Here is a 21658-nt window from a genome sequence, read left to right as displayed (position 1 = left end):
CCCCCCATTCTTCCCTCTGGCAACCATCAGTTTGTTCTCCGCATTTATAGGTCTGATTCTGCTTTTCGTTTGTTTATTCATTTGTTTTGTCTTTTAGATTCCACATGTGAGTGATCTGTACGGTATTTGTCTTTCTCAGTCTGACTTATTTCATTTAGCATAATATCCTTTAGGTATTACCCTTGGAGTCCTGTTGCTGAGACAGGCTTCTCAATATAATAAAATATTCCTCCATTCCATGAAGAATTTCTGTCTATAGTGCCTACAGTCTACAATGTGGAATATTTTCAATCAATTATTTTAACTGAAAATAAATTGTATCCTTTGGTTCTTACTTAACAACATAATCATATCTCTAGCAACCCATCTGTAACATTAAGTAGCAGGATAATTGAACACCTAACTGAAATTAACATAGTTAATTAGTAACAAAGCTGGGATGGGTATTCAGATTCCTTGCCCAGTTACTAACTCTTTGAACAAGAACCCACCTCACTAATGGAAGGTGGCTGGTAGGTCTTCTCTAAGATCACCATCATTGGGGCTTCAGAAGTTCAAATCACATTCTATTGGGGAATTGATGAGAAAGGAATAGAAATACAGAATTAAGGCATACTTTTACAGATCAGTATAAAATTGCACCTCATTTAATTTGAAACAACTTATCAGTACTGCAATCAAAGACCAGGCAAGAATTGAGATAATTTACATGAACAGATTTTGGATTTCACCAAGATAGCAAAACAATTTTTGGTCATCCCTCTGGTTGGATGAATGAGCCAGTTCATTCTTGTCAAATCACTTCCATCTGTTCACAAAAATAATTTCCCTTCAAAATAACTACCCACTTGTTTTCAGCTGGTTGGTAGCCTGAAACATGAGAGGCTTCCATTTTGTTACCAGATTTGCTGATGTTCAGCCCTATGAACCAAAGTTCTTAGAGAAGACTCCCTTTCTCAGTGTGATGTTCAGCCTGTTGTAAAATTCCATGAATTCGTGTGTGCCCAAAGATACGAAATGTAATGATACAGTAAAACAATCCCTATTTCTGCCCCACCCACTCTAGATTATTCTACAATGTATCGCTATTTAGAGCTGAGGTTTTTTTCTACTTCTACTAAGACTTCAACATATTAATGATTGATAATATGGCTTATGATCCATATAATCTCACTCATGACTCAAATTTCTAATGATAGTATATTTACTCATTTTTTTCAAGATTTTATTTATTCATTTGAGACACAGAGATACAGAGAGAGAGAGCATGAGCAGGGGGAGAGGCAGAGGGAGAGGGAGAAGCAGGCTCCCCGCTGAGCCAGGAGCCCGATGTGGGACTCAATCCCAGGACCCTGGGATCACGACCTGAGCTGAAGGCAGACGCTTAATGACTGAGCCACCCAGGCGCCCCAGTATATTTACTCATTTTCTAAAATTTTAATTACATTTACAAATTACGCCTACGGCATAATAACTTCAATAAAAGCCATAACTTGAGTTTTGGAATTTAGCAGATTGGAGTTTAAATTTTGGCTGTGTCATTGACTACTTGAGCAGCCTTGTGCCCTATTACTTGAAATCACTGAGACTCAGTGCTCCTGCATGTATAATGGAATACAGATATTTGCCCCCAGCGTTTCTATGAGGATATCATGCCACATTATGAGTAAAGCACTTAATATCATGCCTGGAACATCATGCTCCATAAATGGTACTATTCTGATTATAACACATCTCTTATGCTTGATACTCACTGATTCTCAATACTTACCATAATATTGAAAATATATGTGAAAGAAATTTTGTTGAATTTTGCTTCTTGCTTTATATTTTAAATAGCTTTCTGGTTTCCAATTTTTAGAATTTTAAAAATACTTCTAAGATAAGAATTCTAAATAAGAAAAAACACTCCAAGTACTTTTTTATCTCTTAAAAAAATCTCCTAATGATAAAGTTAAGGATGACTCAACCCATGTGTACGTGTCAGATTTTTCCACTTCTTTTAAGGATCCCTGGAAGGTACCAAGCTGGATAATAGATAATTAGCATTAAGTGAAGGTTGAGATGTGAAGAAAAAAATACAGTATAATGTGCTTCCTCTTTGCCTAAAAAACAAAAAACCGTATAAAAATAAATCCAGTCCTGTCTTCCACCAGCTTTGAGAAAAGGAAAGGAGAGAAATTGGAGGGAAAGGAGAAAAATAAGAGCAGGTGTTCTTAACTGTTTTTGTGCGATCAACTTCCCCAAATAAAGTGTCTTAATTTTTGATATAATGATGAAACAATAATTCAAGATGGCTGAAACAATTGCTATATAATATGAAAAGATCTATGATTTCCCCAGGCAACAAAGGGACAGGTACCACTAATATTGCTGAAGTTTATGGCCCATACACAAAATCGAAGGAAATACTTTAGGAAGCCATGTAAAAACCTAAAAATGAGCTCATTATAATTGCAACTATATAAATATAGAAGAACATGAAAGGGAATAAGCTGAAAAATTGGGACTGAATTATGGACCTTTTAAAAGGTCCATAATTTTTTTTTGCCAATATTGCTGCAATTACAAATCATCAAAAATCGTCAAACCATAAAAATTTACAATTGACATAAAAAATTGAAGGAAATAATAAATTTCAATTCAGGATTAATGAAAATGAAGATGAAACTTTTTCCCAGCCAAGTTTACAGACTTCCTGGATATGTCTGATGAAGCCCTTGGACACCACTTGAAAAATTTCTGCAATGAAGGCATACCATGCCCAATTTGTATTTTCTTTTTTTTTTTAAGATTTATTTATTTGAGAGAGAGCACGCACAGGGTGGAGCCGGGTGGGGGGTGCAGAGGGAGAGAGAGAATCTCTAGCAGTCTCCCGACTGAGCAGAGAGGCCGACTCGGGGCTCAATCTCACACCCCTGAGATCATGACTTAAGCTGAGATCAAGAGTTGGTCACTTAACCGACTGAGCCACCCAGGTGCCCCCTAATTCATATCTTCTTAAATGTAAGGTACAATTGGAATATTCATACCTTTAAATTTTCTGAATCACAGTAAAAATTAATTTGCTATATTAAAATTAACCAAATAAGAAAACAAACGTAGTAGTGCTTTTTCTCTTCAAGTAAAGGTTAAATGAACGGAAAGCAATTATTTTTATTTTCTTACAAAGTTTTTTCTAGGGCGCCTGGGAGGCTCAGTCATTAAGTGTCTGCCTTCAGCTCAGGTCATGATCCTGGAGTCCTGGGATCGAGCCCTGCATCGGGCTCCCTGCTACTCAGGAAGCCTGCTTCTCCCTCTGCTGCTTCCCCTGCTGTGCTTTCTCTCTGTCAAATAAATTAAATTAAATTAAAATAAAATAAAATAAAATATTTTCTAGAGTGACTTTTCTGTATTGTTAACAAAATTCTATTTTTTTAACTTTTCCTGAGTTTTAATTTTATTTTCTCATCTATTTTTATATACTTCTACGATAAACCACTATAATATTTTGTTGCAAATATTATATGTATACATAAAATTTCAGCCAAGAAAGGAATGAGGACATAATTTTTTTGTCATTGACCTTACTGCATTTTGCCATGGCAGACACCAGAATCCTAGCTCCACTATAATGATTTTAAAGTTGAAACCACAAGAATGTGTGCAGTCAACAATGAAAATTATACTCTGCCAGTTTTTTTTTTTTCTGAAATCTATTTTGCTAAATAGTACAGGAGGAAAATCCAGCCACTTTACTATGCTAGAGGATCTCCCCCTTGTGCCTGAACTTTGTATTGAACTCAAAAGGATTGAAAGTCATGATATATGGCATGAATTAAAAAAAAAAAAAGTAAGGAAAAATGAGACTTTCCTTCTCATATCAAGCAGTTTCTCAATATTGAGGGTTTGGGGCTATAAGTCTAATACAAATACCATTCTAGCAGGACCAGAATAATTGGATAGCTTCAAATAATTTGCAGTAACTGAAGACTTGCAAATCTTAATGGGAGTTAGTTGTCCAAAGATGTTCATTCAGCCTCTTTTATAATAGCAAAAGTTTTGAACAATCTACATAACAAAAGAGAATATGATCTAGCTCTATGATGAAATGTTTGTAGCCATTAAAAATCACATTTTTGAGGCAAAGGGAACAAAAACAAAAATGAACTATTGGGACTTCATTAGTATAAAAAGCTTTTCACATAACCAAGGAAATAGTCAACAAAACTAATAGGCAACTGGGGCGCCTGGGTGGCTCAGTCGTGAAACGTCTGCCTTTGGCTCGGGTCATGATCCCAGGGTCCTGGGATCGAAGCCCGCATTGGGCTCCCTGCTCCGCGGAAAGCCTGCTTCTCCCTCTCCCACTCCCCCTGCTTGTGTTCCCTCTCTCACTGTGTCTCTCTCTATCAAATAAACAAAATCTTAAAAAAACAAAAAACAAAAAAACTAAAAGGCAACCTATGGAATGGGAGAAGATATTTGCAAATGACATATCAGATAAAGGGCTAGTATCCAAAGTCTATAAAGAACTTATCAAACTCAATACCCTCCCCCCCAAAAAAATACTCCAGTCAAGAAATGGTCAGGAGACACAAACAGATATTTCTCCAAAGAAGACATACAAATGGCTAACAGGCACATGAAAAAATGCTCAACATCAGTCAGCATCAGGGAAATACAAATCAAAATCACAATAAGATACCACCTCACACCTGTCAGAATGGCTAAAATTAACAAGTCAGAAAATGACAGATGTTGGCAAGGACGCGGGGAAAGGGGAATCCTCCTACACTGTTGGTGGGAAAGCAAGCTGGTGCAGCCACTCTGGAAAACAGTATGGAGGTTCCTCAAAAAGTTAAAAATAGAGCTACTCTATGACCCAGCAATTGAACTACTAGGCATTTATCCAAAGGATACAAACATAGTGATTTGAAGGGGCACATGCACCCCAATATTTATAGCATCAATGTCCACGATAGCCAAAATATGGAAAGAGCCCAGATGTCCATTGACAGACGAATATATATATATATATATATACCACCTCTTGTGTGTGTATATATATGTACACACACACACACACACACACAATGGAACATTATTCAGCGATCAGAAAGAATGAAATCATGCCATTCACAGCTATGTAGATGGAACTAGAGGGTATTATGCTAAGTGAAATAGGTCAGTCAAAGAAAGACAAATACCATATGATTTCACTTATATGTGGAATTTAAGAAACAAAACAGATGAACATAGGGGAAGGAAAGGAAAAATAAAATAAGATGAAAACAGAGGGAGGCAAACTATAAGAGATGCTGAACTCTAGGAAACAAACTGAGGGTTGCTGGAGGGGAGATGGGTTGGGGGATGGGGTAACTGGCTGATGGGCATTAAGGAGGGCACTTGAATCACTAAATTCTACCCCTGAAACTAATAATACACTATATGTTAACTAAAATGAATTTAAATAAAAATTTTAAAAATCACATTTTTGAAGAATTTTTAACTATGGGAAATTGACCACAATATAATATTGAAGTAATAAAGCAGTATTCAAAAATGCATATATTTATGGAAAACTCCCAATTATATAATATATACTTCTTATTCATTCAACAAGTACAGTTTGATCTAACTGATCAGGCTAACAGACCCATTTCATCCTTTAGACTTCAATGCAAATAGCATCACCTCAGAGGCTTAAAAAATTACTTCCAATGCTAAAATTCATCACCTATCAATCAGTCATTCATTGCCCCAACCGTGTGTGGGACAAATATGCAGAAGCCACAGTGGGTAGCTGCCCCAAGAAATATACAACTAATGGGATTCAACACTTCAGAATTGTCTTCTGTATGAATGATTTTCCCTCTTATTTTCTAAAAGGTCTGAAAATGGAGTGGATATTAAAGAAACTGGAAGGGGGGAATGTCACCCACCAAAGAAAATCAGAAAGGATGAACAATGTGAATGGTGGTCTCTAAGGGATGGTTTAGCTTAACCTGATGCTCCACTCACAACAGCATCTCCCTGTCTACAGATTACCAAGGAAGGGAAAAGATCAGGTTTTACGGAATATCAGGTGGCCACTAGGGGGCGCTAGAATGCTAATATCCCTGCATGACTCCTTTTCCTAGGGGACTCTGGATTTGAGATTGAATATAGTTCAAGTTGACCAGAAATAACTTTTCTTTTTCCAGTAAAATGGTGAGAATGTGACAGGTCACATGATTCATAGGAGACCAGGGATTAGAAATCCAGTATTTATGAGTCCCAGGCCATTACTGAGTCCCAGGCCATACTGCTACCCAAGGGAAAAAACAGAAACAAAATCTCCAACAAACTTCTATCCCTCCAGCAGGAACTAATTAGCAAATTAGAAAAAAGTAAAATGACAACAACAATAACAACGAAACCAATTAACCAGACAAAAACTTCAGGAGTTGGAAAAAATACTTCAGGGTTAAAAAAAATTTTTTTTTTCAGACAGTAGGATCCTTTTTTATCTTAGTATGTAAAAAATGTCTAAATATGGAGAAAAACTTACAAATACATACATAAAAATCAATAAGGGTATTTGAAGTTGCTAGGATTATGTTCTTGTTTTTCCCATTTTTTTTCCTTCTGGTTTATTCATTTTCTGTAATTTCAAGATATTGCTGATTGCTTACCATGGCAGACATTACATCAACGCTTCATTCAGGTTATAAGACATGCATGTGTAGAAGTGTTCAGTCTCCCCAACACCTACCCCCAGTTCAGAAAAGAAAACAAAAAGAGTAGAGAGGAGAAGAAAAGTTTTATGGAGGGAGAGGCTCTAAAACAAGACTCAGTGGGGGTCTGGGCAGAAACAACTGTCAGAAACATGGGTGGGAGAGAGAATTTTAATTTTAAGTATAACTCTGGGGGCGCCTGGGTGGCTCAGATGGTTAAGCCTCTGCCTTCGGCTCAGATCATGATCCCAGGGTCCTGGGATCGAGCCCCACATTGGGCTCCTGGCTCGGCGGGGAGCCTGCCACTCCCTCTCCCTCTGCTCTCCCCCTGCTCATTCTCTCTCTCTCTCTATCTCTGTGTCTCAGATGAATAAAAAAAAAACAAAAAAAAAAACTTTAAGTATAACTCTGAATTATGTTTTTGATCCACTCTGGAGTTTTCTTAAATAAAATGTAAGTAAAGAGTTTGAACTATGTTGAGATTGCCTTTTGTGGTGGTTATTTCTTTTATAGAAACAGGACCTTGAGGTTGAACAACACGGGTTTGGGCTTGATAAAGATTCAAAAACATTACTGCATTTTATCCAACACAAAATACCGCCTCAAATTATAGGAATAAGGGCGCCTGGGTGGCTCAGTTGGTTAAGCGACTGCCTTCGGCTCAGGTCATGATCCTGGAGTCCCGGGATCGAGTCCCACATCGGGCTCCTTGCCCAGCAGGGAGTCTGCCTCTCTCTCTGACCCTCCCCCCTCTCATGCTCTCTATCTCATTCTCTCTCTCAAATAAATAAATAAAATCTTAAAAAAAAAATTATAGGAATAAAAGCTGGATCCCCTCATCTGTTTAATCGGAAAGTAACATAAATCCACAGAGTATAAACCACCATCCTCCCCTAATTATTTACCTTCCCTTCTTCCATATTTCCATCATAATATATATAAGATACTGGATCTACGTCTTGATAAAAATGTATTGCATGAAATGTAATGGCTGCTTTATCCAGGACTTACGTCATACTTAACCAAGTATGGTATCTGCAGTTGAAATAATTGCAGGAGCTATTTTGGGAAAACTTTCTCCAAGATCACTCAACCCCACGCCCAGTGGACTCCAGAGCCTCAGCTTTCCCCGTTATCCTACTCTGGAGCTATGTCAAAGAAGGGCCAATTCTGCTGGGTTGAAATAAGTGGGAGAGCAGAAGACTGTAGGCAGAGCCCTAACCATTGGGTGTTTCTGTCTCTCACTTCAGTGGTCCTGAAGGGGATGTTAAGAAGTAGTTCAAAAACCAAGACTTTGCAATGAAAGAAAAAGTAGGTAAAAGGATTTCATCAAAATAGAAAACTTTTGTGCTGTAAACAATGCCATCAAGAAAGTGAAAAGAAAGAAAGAAAGAAATTTGAAAGAGAGAAAAGACAAGCCATAGGATGGGAGAAAATATTTGCAAATTATGCATCTGATGAGATGTATGCAGAATATATAGACACTCTTACAACTCAATAATAAAAAGATAATCTAATTTTTAAATGGGCAAAGGTATTAAAGATGTTTCTCCAAAGAAGATATACAAATGGCCAATCAGCACATGCAAATATGCTCTAATATGCTCACCATTAGTCATTAGGGCAATACAAATCCAAACCACAGTGAGATACCCCTTGACACCCAGTAGTACACTATAATAAAAAACACAGATAATAATAAGTGCTGACAAAGATATGGAGAAACTGGAGACCTCATGCATTGCTGGTGATGGGAAAAATGGGTGAATGGGAGTGGGACTGTGATTGCGACATCTGGAGACTGATGGCAGCTACCCCTGTGCTGAGCACAGCATAACGCACGGACTCGTCCAGTCACCATGTTGTACACTTGAACCTAATGTAACACTGTGTGCCAACTAAACTTCAATTTAAAAAAGTCAACCCAGGGCGCCTGGGTGGCTCGCCTTTGGCTCAGGTCATGATTCCGGAGTCCGGGGATTGAGCCCCACGGTGGACTCCCTGCTCAGTGGGGAGTCTGCTTCTCTCTCCCTCTGCTGCTCCCCCTGCTCATGCTCTCTCGCTCGCTCACTCTCTCAAATAAATAAAATCTTAAAAAAAAAAAAAGTGAACCGGTTAAACTACAGGTGGGTCCTACCCCACTAAGCATTTTTTAAAATTCCATCTTGAACCGACTTCCTCTCCCATAGTGCTACTTTTCTTGCTTGCTCATTTGCTTCCTTGCTTTTATAGGAGAGAGTGAACTATTTCTTCACAAATCCGAATTTCATGTTCTTAATAAAACATGATAAAAACACGGAGCGCTTGGGTGCCTCAATCGGTTGGGCGTCTGCTTTCAGCTCAGGTCATGATCCCAGGGTGCTGGGATGGAGCCCCATGTCAAGCTCCCTGCTCAGTGGGGTGTCTGCTTCTCCCTCTGCCACTCCCCCTGCTTGTTTTCTCTCTTTCTCTCTCAAATAAATAAATAAAATCTTAAAAGGAAAAAAAACATGATAAAAAAATCCATTCTCTGGAAAATGTAATATATTACACCATAGCCCACACTGTGGCTATGAAGTCAATACATATACACAGTCGTGTTTTAACTTATGTTGGAAAGTATCTACAAACAATTCTAATATGCTCACTGTTTTAGTAACTTAATGTTTAAAACAGGAACACATGTAGATAAGAGTAAATTCAAAATGTGCAGCTTTATATAAACATTTTACAAAACTTTTTAAAAACACTTAGCAAGGACATAGACCATAACCTCATTTATAAGTGACATAATTTAAGAACTGCTTTGGCAACATGTATAATACACATTATCAGTTTCTTTATTACATAGACCTCATATTTAATCTTCCCTTCTTGACTTTCTCCCACTGGAAAATAAAACCAAAAAGATTTTCAGTACAATTCATTTTATTATACCATCAAGAAAACATTTCCAGGTTTATTACCGATTTCAGTTTCAAAGCAAACTGACTGAAACTTATAGCCTTTAATATCTAGTGGTCATCAAAAAATTGGTAAGTATATAAAAAATTGACTTAGTACTGCGAATTCAATGCACAAGAATCTTTTCTATCTAAAGCATTTTTTAAAAAACTGCAGAACAATCTAAAAATCTGTTCATTTAAAGCACTTATGTATTAAAATAATATATTTCAGTTGGTTATGGATATCACAAATAGAATGTAAAGGGCATCAGTTCTTCAAATATCATTTGTTTCATTCTGTTTGATTTTGAGTTTCCTGCTATCCATTGCACAGGTCAATCAAAATACGAATGCGTGCAAATTAAACAGGTTATTTAAAATGAAATAAAGTTCAAGGAGAACAAAATTTAGAATTAGCTTACGAGGTAATCTTTACTTTCATTGTTCAAGTATCACAGTTCTAAGAAATGCCTCTCTTTTCAAAGCCTATTTCATTTAAGATGTTTGTCTTCACAGAGCCCTTATTTCTAGAGCCTCAAAACAAGTTAAATAAAATCCCATGTTTCCTAGAATATTAAATACCATGCAGCATAGCATTAAAAGAATGTTAACTAACTTTAAAAGCAGAATTCTTATATTTTACTTTCTGACCAATTAAAAATAAGTTCATTAAAACCACTTGAAATGATGCATTTAACTTGAAATAAATTACTAAAATTCCAACATAAACATACATATCTATAACTAGCTCAATCCATCTATCGCCCAAACAATGTAGCGGGGCAAAATGCCCAAAGAGAAAGCATCCAGAGCATATGGAAATGAACACTGAGAAGCCAAGCTCCCCAGACCTGATGCAAAGCAGCCATGGGACTCCAATCACACACTCCTTTTGGGGACGCAAAGTGTCTGTCATCTCTCTCTACACAACTTAAGAGTTCCTAAAGCAAGTCAGAGTGGACCATCAAACTGAAATACCCCATACTTGCCAGTGGTCATCCAGCTGGGCTCAGAGGCTATGTACTGTTCAGCCTGCCCCGGCCACAGCCCAACCTGAACCTCAGCTTTTAAGGTTCGTATGCTGCAGAGAGGGGCAGGATGGAAGCCGCGCAGAGCCTGATGAAATGGAACAGTAAATTCCCACTTCCTATCGCCTGTCAACTTCCTATAGTTCAAATCACCCTTGAATAGAATTAAATGTGCCTTCTGTAGTTCAGCATACAAGTCAGGAGCAACCTGAGACATTACGCAGAATTCATGAGGCAGAGTCCAAAATATATGATCATGGTAAACCCATCTGCCCACTTTAATATAGGTTTCCCAGTCAGCCCCACACTTGGACATCCACTTATGATTAGACCCTTTCACTTGTTCAATTAACCAGTTAAAATCACGGATAGTAGCATCAGACACAAACCACGGAATAGTTTTTCCATAAAAATGGATCTCAGTAGCCAGTTGAGCGGACAACAGAAAGTCAGCTAAAACTAAATCCGTAACAAGTTCAAACCCAGAATTATCCAGAACAATATCTACTCTGGTAATAGATGCTTTTCCTCTTGTTTTCTTGCAGTTGTTAAGCAGCGACCAAAGATGTTCCATGTCATTCACTAAGATCAAAGGTTTTAGTTCCTCCAAAGAATTCATTATGTTGGTTTTCTGAGAACTGGTTTCCCCGCCTGAGAGAGACAGATCACACTTATTCCCCCACAGTGAAATCTGAAAAAGAAAAAGTATAAAACTTTTACCCTTGTTTTGAATAACCAACAAAAACTCTATTGTGTAAAATGTGGGGGGAGAGGTTGCTAAAACAATTCATAAAATTCATTTCTACAACATGCTTAATATAAAATATCCACCAGATCTACACCTCTAATAATGCAAAGACTGTGTTTCCATCATCATGTATAAACAAGGTTAAGACAATGAAACATTTAATTGGTCACTATGTAAAAATTTTTCTAAAACACTGGTTTGAATGATGTTAACGATCTGTATGGCTTAAATCAGAATGATTTTGCATCTTGCAGATACTAGAATATGATCACACTGTAAAAAGAGGCTACAAAGTTTATTTAAAAATCCAAAGTCAAGAGAAAAGTAAGTTCCCTTTTCCCTCCTCACATTCCTCCCCAAACTGCTCAGTTTCTTTTACTAGTTGCATAACATTAGGACCAGGCAAACTCTCTGGGATTTAGGTCTCTTACTTGAAAAATAAAGAAATTGGGCAACGTGATGTCTAAAGACCCCTCCAAATCCAATCATCTATTACTCCACTTTAAATTGAAATAATACTTCAAGTTTATTTTATAGAAAATGGTACAAAGCCCCCCTTTTTAAGCTATAATTAAATTACATGTTTAGGATTACAGGCTCTAGAATCAGACAGATGCGGGTTCAAATCCCAGCATTTCCAGTTAACAGCCATTGGTAAAGTATACATGCTCCCTAAGGCTCAGGTCCCACAATGGAAAAATGACATAATACCAGCACTTACCTTGTAGAGTTACTGTGAGCGGTGACATGATACGTTTAAGTAACACACCCAAGACTCCATAAATATCAGCCAAAACAGACTCTACCTCGTGTGATTCAAAATAAGAGGAAAATGCACATTCTAAGAATATTATTTTTTAAAAAAGACAGATGAATGGATGTTTTTAAGTACGAGGCTTAAATAGGAAGTGTCCATCTGATGCAGAAACACAGCGTTGTGCGCGACGGCACCCTTCAGCTGACATCAGGGTCTCTGTCCGCCGCCCGCACGTTTCCCTCACACCATCTTCCAGTTTGTAATTCCGTGTTGAGTTGTGCCATTATTTGTCTATATTCCCTTGAGATTACAAGCTCTACGATAGCAAGGATTGTCTGTTTTCCTTGCCATCACAGGCCCAGCATCCAGTTTGACAGAGCAGGTGCTGAGACGTTTGTGTGGACAGTGGGGGTGTTCCCTGGCTTCTAAAAACAGATCAACGTTCCCTGCAAACTAAAATACTTTCAGGTTTCTTATAGGAAGTTAACCTGCTAGTCATCATGAGTACTAACGGAAGGCAACTTTGGCCTCCTTTACTTGGCCACATTCGATGACAGAAAAGAGTGGTATTCCTTCTTCTTCACAACTTACTATACTCATGGGACAAAGACATACTCAAAGACTGTCCCCCGAAACAATGGGCCAGCTACAGGTAAGGATTGACATGTTACTGCTTTTCTTTTTTCTTTTCTTAATTCTAAACTAAGCATAAAGGATCGTTCCAACTGGGGGAAATAACTAAAGCTTATTATTTAACAATACCCTGACAACTTTTCTTCCAAACTCAAAATAAGCCTTTCCCTCTTAATCATGCAGCTTACTCTGCTTGCCCTCAAAGTTTTATAAGGATTCTGCAGTCTCTACTTTCAAAGTATTTCCAGAATACCGGTGACAAATTTTAACACCTCTTCTTGGTCCAGTCATCCCTCCCTGAGTCATGTTAATAACAGACTTCCCCAATGTCTAGCCTTGTACCCCTTCAGTGTGTCCGGAGAAGTAATCCTTGAAGGAAGTCCATCCTTGTTACTCCTCTGATGAAAACGCTCTAATAGCTCCCCAGTGGTGGCAATGTGAGTACAAATGGAAATCTTACCTTTGCTCAGGAGGCCTCCGTGGCCCTTCCAGGCCCCTCACCTCACTCATTTCCTGCGGGATCCCCGTGCAGTTTCTCTCACACACCTGCCAGTCCCCCACCTCAGGTACCCTGGCAGAACACTCTCCCAGACCTGCATGTGACCCACTCCCTCGCCTGCTTTGCCTCTTTCCCTGTCACTTTCTGAGGCCCTTCCCTGGCAGCCCCACTTAAAACTGCACCCCTGCATCTCCCCCAACATCCCCACTCTCCTGCCCTGCTTTCTCTCTCTTCATGGCATTTCCTAATAGCATCTTTTTCTGGAAATGTTTCTAACTTTTTCTGGGAGATGAGGGCTGGGGATACTGTTGTGTAAAACCCCACATTTTCAAATAGTTCTAATAACACATCTTAAGGATGTGTTCGAATGAGAATTAAAAACTAAACTTAATGCAAGACTGGTGAAAAAATGTAATAAAACCATATTAAAGAGGCCACTGACCACCTGAGTGTTTTCACCTGATGATAACCGCAGGCTGGTGCTCCACGCTGACACGACTGAATCTACTTTCATTCTCACGTCAAATGACGACGTATACGGTGCCATCCTCATTTAACGGAGAGATTAAGTAACTTGCCTCAGGTCTAACAACAAATAAGTGACAGAACCAGCATCTAAGTCCGAGTCAGGCTAGGCCGACCAAATGACTGTGGAGTATTCTCTCAAGAACGACAGAGGCTATGTAGCCAGAGGACTCCTGTGCCACTAAAATCACCTCCAGCTGAAGAGATTTCAAAACTCATTTTCAGAGATTAAGTGGATTTTCAGCTCTTGAATAACACTATTACTAAAGTGATAAAAAATGATCAATTATAAGTTAAATGACAATATATACACATGCTTTGTTGTTAAGTCAATGCCACTTTATTTTTTAACTGTTTAAACACACAAACATACTCAGGAGATCAATTATCACATTTACCTGAAGAAGTCTGAAAAATTCATCTTTCAGCTGATTTTCATCTAGGTCTCTGATGGTTGTTACCACCTCTTGTAGGTGAGTACACAAAGCAATGATAGATTCCTGCGACTCAAAGAAATTTTGGTCTTTTGATTCTTTAAATACATCAAAGTCATCAATTGGTGGACTACAGGAGGAGAAAAACATATAGAAGAAACATTTATATAACTCTGTACCTTTTTTTTTAACATTTGGGTAATTGCAGTTCTTTAAAGGACAGAGAGTAGAACCTTCTAATCTCAAAACTTACTGGTAATAGATACTGTATGAAACATAAATCAAGTTACAGAAAAATGAATAATTACCAAATTACACAAAATAAATCAATTTAATCAAATTACACAAAAATAAATATCCAAACTCATTTTAGTTAACTGTTAGAAGTTCCCTAATCAAATATTTTACTGGAATTTGAAATAATTATAGTGATATATCCATAATCATTACCCAGTTAGGGCTTCCAGAGCAAAAGTAGAAAGAAACAACATTTCAAGATAATTGCTTTAGTTTAACAAACATTTTTTTGGGTGCTAAATGTGGCAGGGTTCCATGAAACAAATCTATGAATATCAATATTTGAACACAATATAGTAATTACCAACAGAGTCAAACATAGAGTACTATGGGAACCCAAAAACTACTTGAGAGAAATCATAAAATATTAACGTAAATTTTATTATAACAAATTTTGACCACATATATGTAGTTTTCTGGTTTTGACCAATGGTGGTATGTGTCAGGGCTTTATGCTGTCCAAAGAGAGATCAAATGATATTAATACCGGCCTAAGAACAACATAACGAGCAAGATATAAATAAGAACATCATAGACTTTAAGAACCAAACACAAAAGACATTCAGATCATCTGATTTTCTAAATTCGCAACTTTTTCCAAGGGTCATCTACCTTAGGATAAAAACAATGTGACTGATGTGGGACTGGCTTAAAAAACAAACACATACCAGAATTTATACATCCACACGATTGCTGTCTCCTCCCGGTCTCCCTGGGAAGCTACACCCTTATTCCAAAGATGCTGCCATTGCTCAAAGCACTTTTGGAATTTTCTTTAGAACTTGTGGCACATTATTGAAGGTCCTATCAGTGATAGCGCATCTCTATCCTTTGGAGTTTATTTGGAGCCAAGTCACTCAGAGCAATTTCACTAGAATGCCGTGTGTAAATGAAATGGAGGAATAGATTTTTTTTTATCAAAAATGAAGGACTAAAAAATAGTGAGACTAATTTCTTTTTTAGGCTGTACACTGGCTCGGAAAGAGCTAAAAGGCGTTTTTAGCAGTGGCAGCCCTGCTGGAATAAATCAGTCTCTCAAGGTGACTTAAAAGATAAAAATTATTTGGATGCACAGGTTCAAGTGCAGGGGTCAGCAAACTGCAGCTTGCAGACCCCATGTGGCCCACCACCTGTTTTGTATGACCTGTAAGCTAAGAATGATTTTTATACTTCTGTGTGGTTGAAAGAAAGAGTATTCTGTGAAACATGAAATTCAAATTTCAGTGTCCATAAATACCGTTTCCCTGGAGCATAGCCACACTTGGTCATTTCCGTACCATCTGTGGCTGCTCTGCATTGCAAGGACACAGCCAAGGGGCTGCAACAAAGACCACGTGGCCCCCACAGCCTAAAATGTTTACTATCCCGCCCTTTACAGGAAAAGTTCACCAATCCTTGTTCTAATGTTTTATTAATGAATCACTAAAGCCATACCTCGAATTAAGAATGAGCCTTATTCCTTGTATTTAAGGGTAAACTCATATATATGATTTCCGATTTTAAAAATGTTTGCTATTTTAGAATCTACTAAAGCTGTCTATGTGCACAAACTATGACCCGGTGGTTCACTCCTAGATAGACACCCAACAGAAATACATGTGTCTGCTCACCAAAAACATGTGTTCGAAGGTGTGTAGCAGCATTCTTCATAATAACCCCAAACTGGGAACTACTCAAATATTCATCAGCAATAGAATAAACAGACTGTGATATATTCATGTAACACAACACGATATAGCAATGAAGATGATTTACATTTATATGCAACAATACGGATGAATCTCGCCAACATAACGCTGAGTGAAAAAAGCCAGACACAAAATTATATCCAATATAATTTCATTTAAATGCAGTTTAGAAACAGGCAAAACTAACGCAGGTCAGGATAGTGTTATCTTGAGGGGCAGGAACGGCAGGGGCCATATGCAAGGCTTCTTTGGGGCCTACTAAGGTTCTGCCTCTTGATCTGGGTGCTTGGGACATAAGCATCTTCTGGTAAAGATTGTTGAACACTTAAGATATGTTCTGGATGTATATTATACTTTAATAAAAGCTTTAAAATGTCCATTTTCTCCATACTTTCATTTTTCAGTATCTGAAGTATATTTACTTATTTAAATTTTGCATATGACTGATATTTTGAGTCTTGATTTAGATTACTCAACTATTTAACTCTGATAAAAACTAAAACATACATCTTTTTTTTTTTTTTTAAGATTTTATTTATTTGACACAGCGAGAGAGGGAACACAAGCCGGGGGAGTGGGAGAGGGAGAAGCAGGCTTCCCGCTGAGCAGGGAGCCTGATGCGGGGCTCAATCCCAGGACCCTAGGACCATGACCTGAGCCGAAGGCAGACGCTTAACAACTGAGCAGCCCAGGTGCCCCTAAAACATACATCTTGTCAAAGAAAATTATGTTTCAGTATAAGGGGCAAAATCAACATAAACTTGTCTTAAAGACAATGTGTGCTTTGGGATCCTAGAAAAGTAAAAACCGTTCTTTGGTCACTGGAGTTATCACTGGCCCAGGACAGGAATTCCTCCTCGGAATTGGACATTTAAAAACTTTCAGTACTAGTTCTACTGTAAGGTACTTCTTCCTTACACTGACCTAACACCTGAGTTCTGGTACAAATTCCCTGACTTTGAGTGTCTGCCACAGAGATCACCTGAGGAGAGTTCTACATCTATGACTAACTAACATTCTTGTTCCTGCAAATTAAAGCTAAATTTTGCCTCGACCCCTTTTAACAAGCTGTTCCCGAACCAGTAGGTATCAATCCAGGATGTGCAGAATCTCCCTGAGGCGTGGAAAGAAAAACTGCTGCCCAGGTCCTACCGCACACAAATTAAACCGTCAATGTTTATTTTAATATAATGATTTCAAGCCCTGTATGTTAAAAAACAACAACAACAAAAAAGTCTCCCCCAACTGGGTTATAAATGTGGAGCCAGGTTTGTAAACCTCTACCCTAATGTTTTTAAATTCTGAACCCAATCTACCTCTAAAATCAAACTCAGAAACATATTCCTTTTACCTTTCTAACTTCCAAACTCCCCCAACCCCGTGCAGGGAGCCACCCCGTGTTTCAAAACTTCAGCAGCTTTGGCTCATACCATGGATGTTTTCCAGAATTACGAAACCATCACCCAGAATTTCAGACCCTCCTTAGACCTTGACAGACATCCAAATCTACTACTTGGAAAAAGATGGTTTAATGAGGGCTCTAAGCTGACTTACGTAGACCAGGGTCAAGTACTGGCTACACCATTTCCTAGCCACGTTAACCCTGGGCAACTTACTACCAGCATTGGACCTCCATTTCTCCAGCCGAAACCGTAACAATACCTACACTTCACTGGGCTGCGAAGTAACTGGAACGTAGCTGGTGTTCAATACACGACAGCTCTTAGTATTGGCTCTCATCTTGCTTAGGTGTTTCCCATGTGCCAGGCCAATGTGCTACATATTTAATAGTGTATTTTGCTTTTAGAGCAAAAGTTCTAAAATACATTTATTCAGCAGCGGGTGCAGGATGAGACACAATTAATTTAATTAAATACACTTATTCAGCAAAAACAACAAGTTGTGACTTTAAAAAATAATTTCTAGGGGCGCCTGGGTGGCACAGTCAGTTGAGTGTCTGACTCTTAGTTTCGGCTCAGGTCATGATCCCAGGACCCTGGGATCAAGCCCCGCATTGGGCCCGTGCTGAGCATGGAGTCTGCTTGAGATTCTCTCTCTCCCCCTCTCCCTCTGCCCCTCACACTTGTGCTGTTTCTCTCCAAAATTAAATTAATAAAATCTTAAAAAACATTTTTTAATTAAAAAATAATTTCTAAAGATTAAACAGAAAAAGCTAATGAATACACTCAAATTGTTTCCCCAAATAATTTTTTTGTTTTACCATTAGTGCTGGTTTGATCAATTGCTTTTAATTATTCTTTCCTATGTTTAGGGACAGATACCAAAGAATTCCTCTTATTTAGCAAACCTGTATTTTTGTAACCAGTGACCTAAAAGGATGATCCACATTACATTTTCTTCTGCTTTCTAAATCAGTTCTGTATCAGATTTTTCCCAGGAAAAATTAAATTAGTATAAATAAGCCTATAAAAAGTGATTTTGATATGTATATAACTTTTAAAATCTGTCTCTAGCCATTTAAAAAAAGGGCTAAAAATTAATTAAGATAGTGCAAAAACACTGTAGTGATTCACTGTTCTGTTGACTCCTCACCCCAAATTAACTGACATATTATCTATTTTTATAAACAAAACAAGCTTTATCCTGTCGTTTTACCGAAATAATTTTTTCAAATTGACATTTTTTGCTCAATACAATTTGTTTTACTCCAAAAGTCTTCATAAGAATTTTTAATTAGTTCCCACTTCAGATATTGTATCTTTTTAAAGATTTCATTTTTAATAATTTCTATACCAAACGTGGGGTTGGAACTTACAACCCTGAGATCAAGAGTCGCATGCTCTACTGACTGAGCCAACCAGGCACCCTCAGATATTTTATCTTACATCTATTCTGGGCAACTGGGTTGTAATTGCCAAGAAGCTCTTATATCAGTAACATCTGCGGAAACATCCAATACTGCCATTAATAACTACTGAATGGAATTCTGGCTTCCACTGGTTTTTATTTTTAATCTTATCATTTTATAATTTCAAAAAAGCATTAAGTCATCTAAACATTTATTATTTGATGTTATATACTTACCTCTGGATAACTGCTTCATGAATTCTACGATACATGTAGCATTCTACAAACAACCAAGGTGAGTAAAACCACCTGGGTTTTCCATCATTTTCATTTAAAAGACTCTGCTGATATTCTATGTATTGATTCCATATGTCAGTATCAACAAACTCCTCAACAAAAGGGATTATTGGTTTATCTGTTTGCAATTCATTTCGTAATTTAGAAAGAAGAGAAATTGCTTTCTTTTCGGCTTCTGTGCCTTTCTGCAGAAACATGAAAAAATTTTTAAATACTTAAAAATATGTGAATAATCTATATTTAAATATATAATTTATATATGTAAACAGTTAATTCATATAGGAATAAGCCCTCTAGGATAACACATTTTTAAAGTCCTAAACTAAAGAAAGAAAAAAATACTAGATTTCAAAGCTACATTTTATGTCTTTTACGAACTATTATAAACATTGAAATTCAGAATTGTTAAGTTGAAAATCAAAGAACACACACATTATCCTGTCTTATCTATTCTGCCTTTTTTGTTTAAGTTTCTTCCAAGGAACCAGAGTACTCTAAGGAGGGAGGAATGATCCTTACCAAAGACAGAAAACTGTTATTGTGTTTCTGTTAAAGAGTTAACAAAAAATTAAAGTGAAAACACAATATTACCTCTCCATGTTTCTCAAAAAATTCACTTTTATGTCGATGCAATGTATCAATAGCCTTGGTTAAGATCTGTGGTATTCTGTCTTTAATTGTAAGATACGCAAACGATCTAGAAAAGAGAGTCACATACACAGTATATTACTTAGCGTTAATACCAGCAGATTGGCCATCTTCCAGTTTCATTTGAATTAAAATTCCTTTTCATACAAGCATTATAAAGTAAGCCACCATTGTTGGACTATTATATCAAGACAGGAAAATTCGAAAACTTTTCTGGTGTTACATGTCATGAAAGCTAAACGTTCTTTGTGCTTCTAATCCCAGATTCTCCCCTTGAGACTGTTCCATGATTATCTTTCCCATCCTCTTCCTTTTATTTTCTTGAATCAGAAACTAACTTAACAAAGTGATAGGACAGAAAAAGGATTTATCCAAAAAAGAAATTAGGATCAAAGAATTTATACTAAAATTCAAACAGGCTCTTGTTGCAGGTTTAGTACTTACTAAGTGACTTCACATACTTAGACAAATGAGGCAACGGATGTAAAACTGTGAAAACCTCTAATGTGCTAGAACATCAGAAATGAAAGATATTTATAAACCTGCTTTTCTCTTTTCTCTTAGTCTCTGTTCTTAGCCAATTTTAATTCTCTTCAAAGGTTTTCTCTCCTGCATTCTCTACCTGCACAATGACTCCATCCATCCTACTCTGCCCTCAAACAAAATTAAGGCATGTTACCATCACACTCTCCCAACCAAAAAATCAGGAGACTTTCTAGAAGTGTCAAAGAATGAAAAAAGCTGGAGGAAAAACTTGAGCATACTTGAATTTAAAAAAAAAATTAACGTACTCTGGATTTTAGGCATACAAAAATCAAGATTTACAGATTATCATTTTATATATAATTAATTTTTAAGCAAATGCATGATTCAGTTAGAAAAAAAGACTTCAGGAAGTGATGAAATTCTGTGCATTTTTAGAGCACAAAACTTAGCTGATCAGTTCATTTATATCTTCAGATCACCAGAGACAAAGTACAGTAGTTAAGTTTTGGGGGAGTCAGAAGTTACATGCAGATTTTCCAAAGAAGAGGGAAGGAGGGGGGTCAGAGCCCTTAACCTCAGTCCACCCCCACCTTGTGTAAGGGTCAACAGTACTAAATTTCCTCAGAGTTTCCTCAAAGACCCGCATTTGTGAGGGTAAATTCCAAGGTCGGGACTAAGGTAGAGCCAGAGGAACCTAGAGCTCAAAATTTAAGGTTCCACACACTCCCTTTTATTTTGCATGACTGAATGAGTGCCTGCTCCAATTTTGGGCCATTGGTGCCTCTCCAGCCTCAATCTACTCCCGTTAAGGTCAATTTCCTCTACGTGCTTTTTTTTTTTTTTTTTTTTTGCAATATTTTGCAAGACATATCTCAAATTTAAATTTGGCCATTCACTTTATACAAATAAATATATATTTTTTTATGGTCGTCCACAACTTTTATCTAGAAATCTGTCACATGACGCGTAAAAAGCGAAAAGCTGCAGGCATTGATAGCTCACGAATTAATCTCAACGGCAATAGGAAGAAACATATTTCTCGATAAATCTTAGATTCCTAACTTTTGCAGAAAAATTTAGCCCTCCAAAAGTGCGTGCGAATGAATGAATGAATGTGTGAGTGTGTGAGTGTGTGAGTGTGTGTGTGTGTGTGTGTGTCTTAAAGCCACGCCGCTGTAACACCCTGAAAGG

The 21658-nt window shown here is 37.5% G+C and overlaps 2 protein-coding genes across 4 annotated transcripts in view; both read right to left on the bottom strand.

The window, feature by feature from the left end:
* LOC102735769 (monofunctional C1-tetrahydrofolate synthase, mitochondrial) overlaps positions 1-21658 on the bottom strand; it is a 560423-nt gene that overhangs the window by 68289 nt on the left and 470476 nt on the right. The gene's annotated exons all lie outside the window — the stretch shown is intronic.
* Positions 9492-21658, bottom strand: part of DCPH1 (damage control phosphatase 1) — a 12603-nt gene continuing 436 nt past the window's right edge. For both annotated transcript variants that reach the window (XM_006735405.3, XM_031030300.2), the window contains exons 2-5: positions 19925-20030; positions 19274-19518; positions 14208-14373; positions 9492-11338 (exon numbers count right to left, since the gene is read on the bottom strand). In XM_006735405.3, the coding sequence (XP_006735468.1) occupies positions 10571-11338; positions 14208-14373; positions 19274-19518; positions 19925-20030 (1285 nt within the window). In that variant the 3' untranslated portion in view covers positions 9492-10570. The remainder of the gene's footprint in view (positions 11339-14207; positions 14374-19273; positions 19519-19924; positions 20031-21658) is intronic.

The sequence above is a fragment of the Leptonychotes weddellii genome, chromosome 8 (genome assembly GCF_054177405.1).
Source record: "Leptonychotes weddellii isolate Sample4059 chromosome 8, ASM5417740v2, whole genome shotgun sequence".
Lineage (NCBI taxonomy): Eukaryota > Metazoa > Chordata > Mammalia > Carnivora > Phocidae > Leptonychotes > Leptonychotes weddellii.
This window is presented reverse-complemented; position numbering and strand designations above follow the sequence as displayed.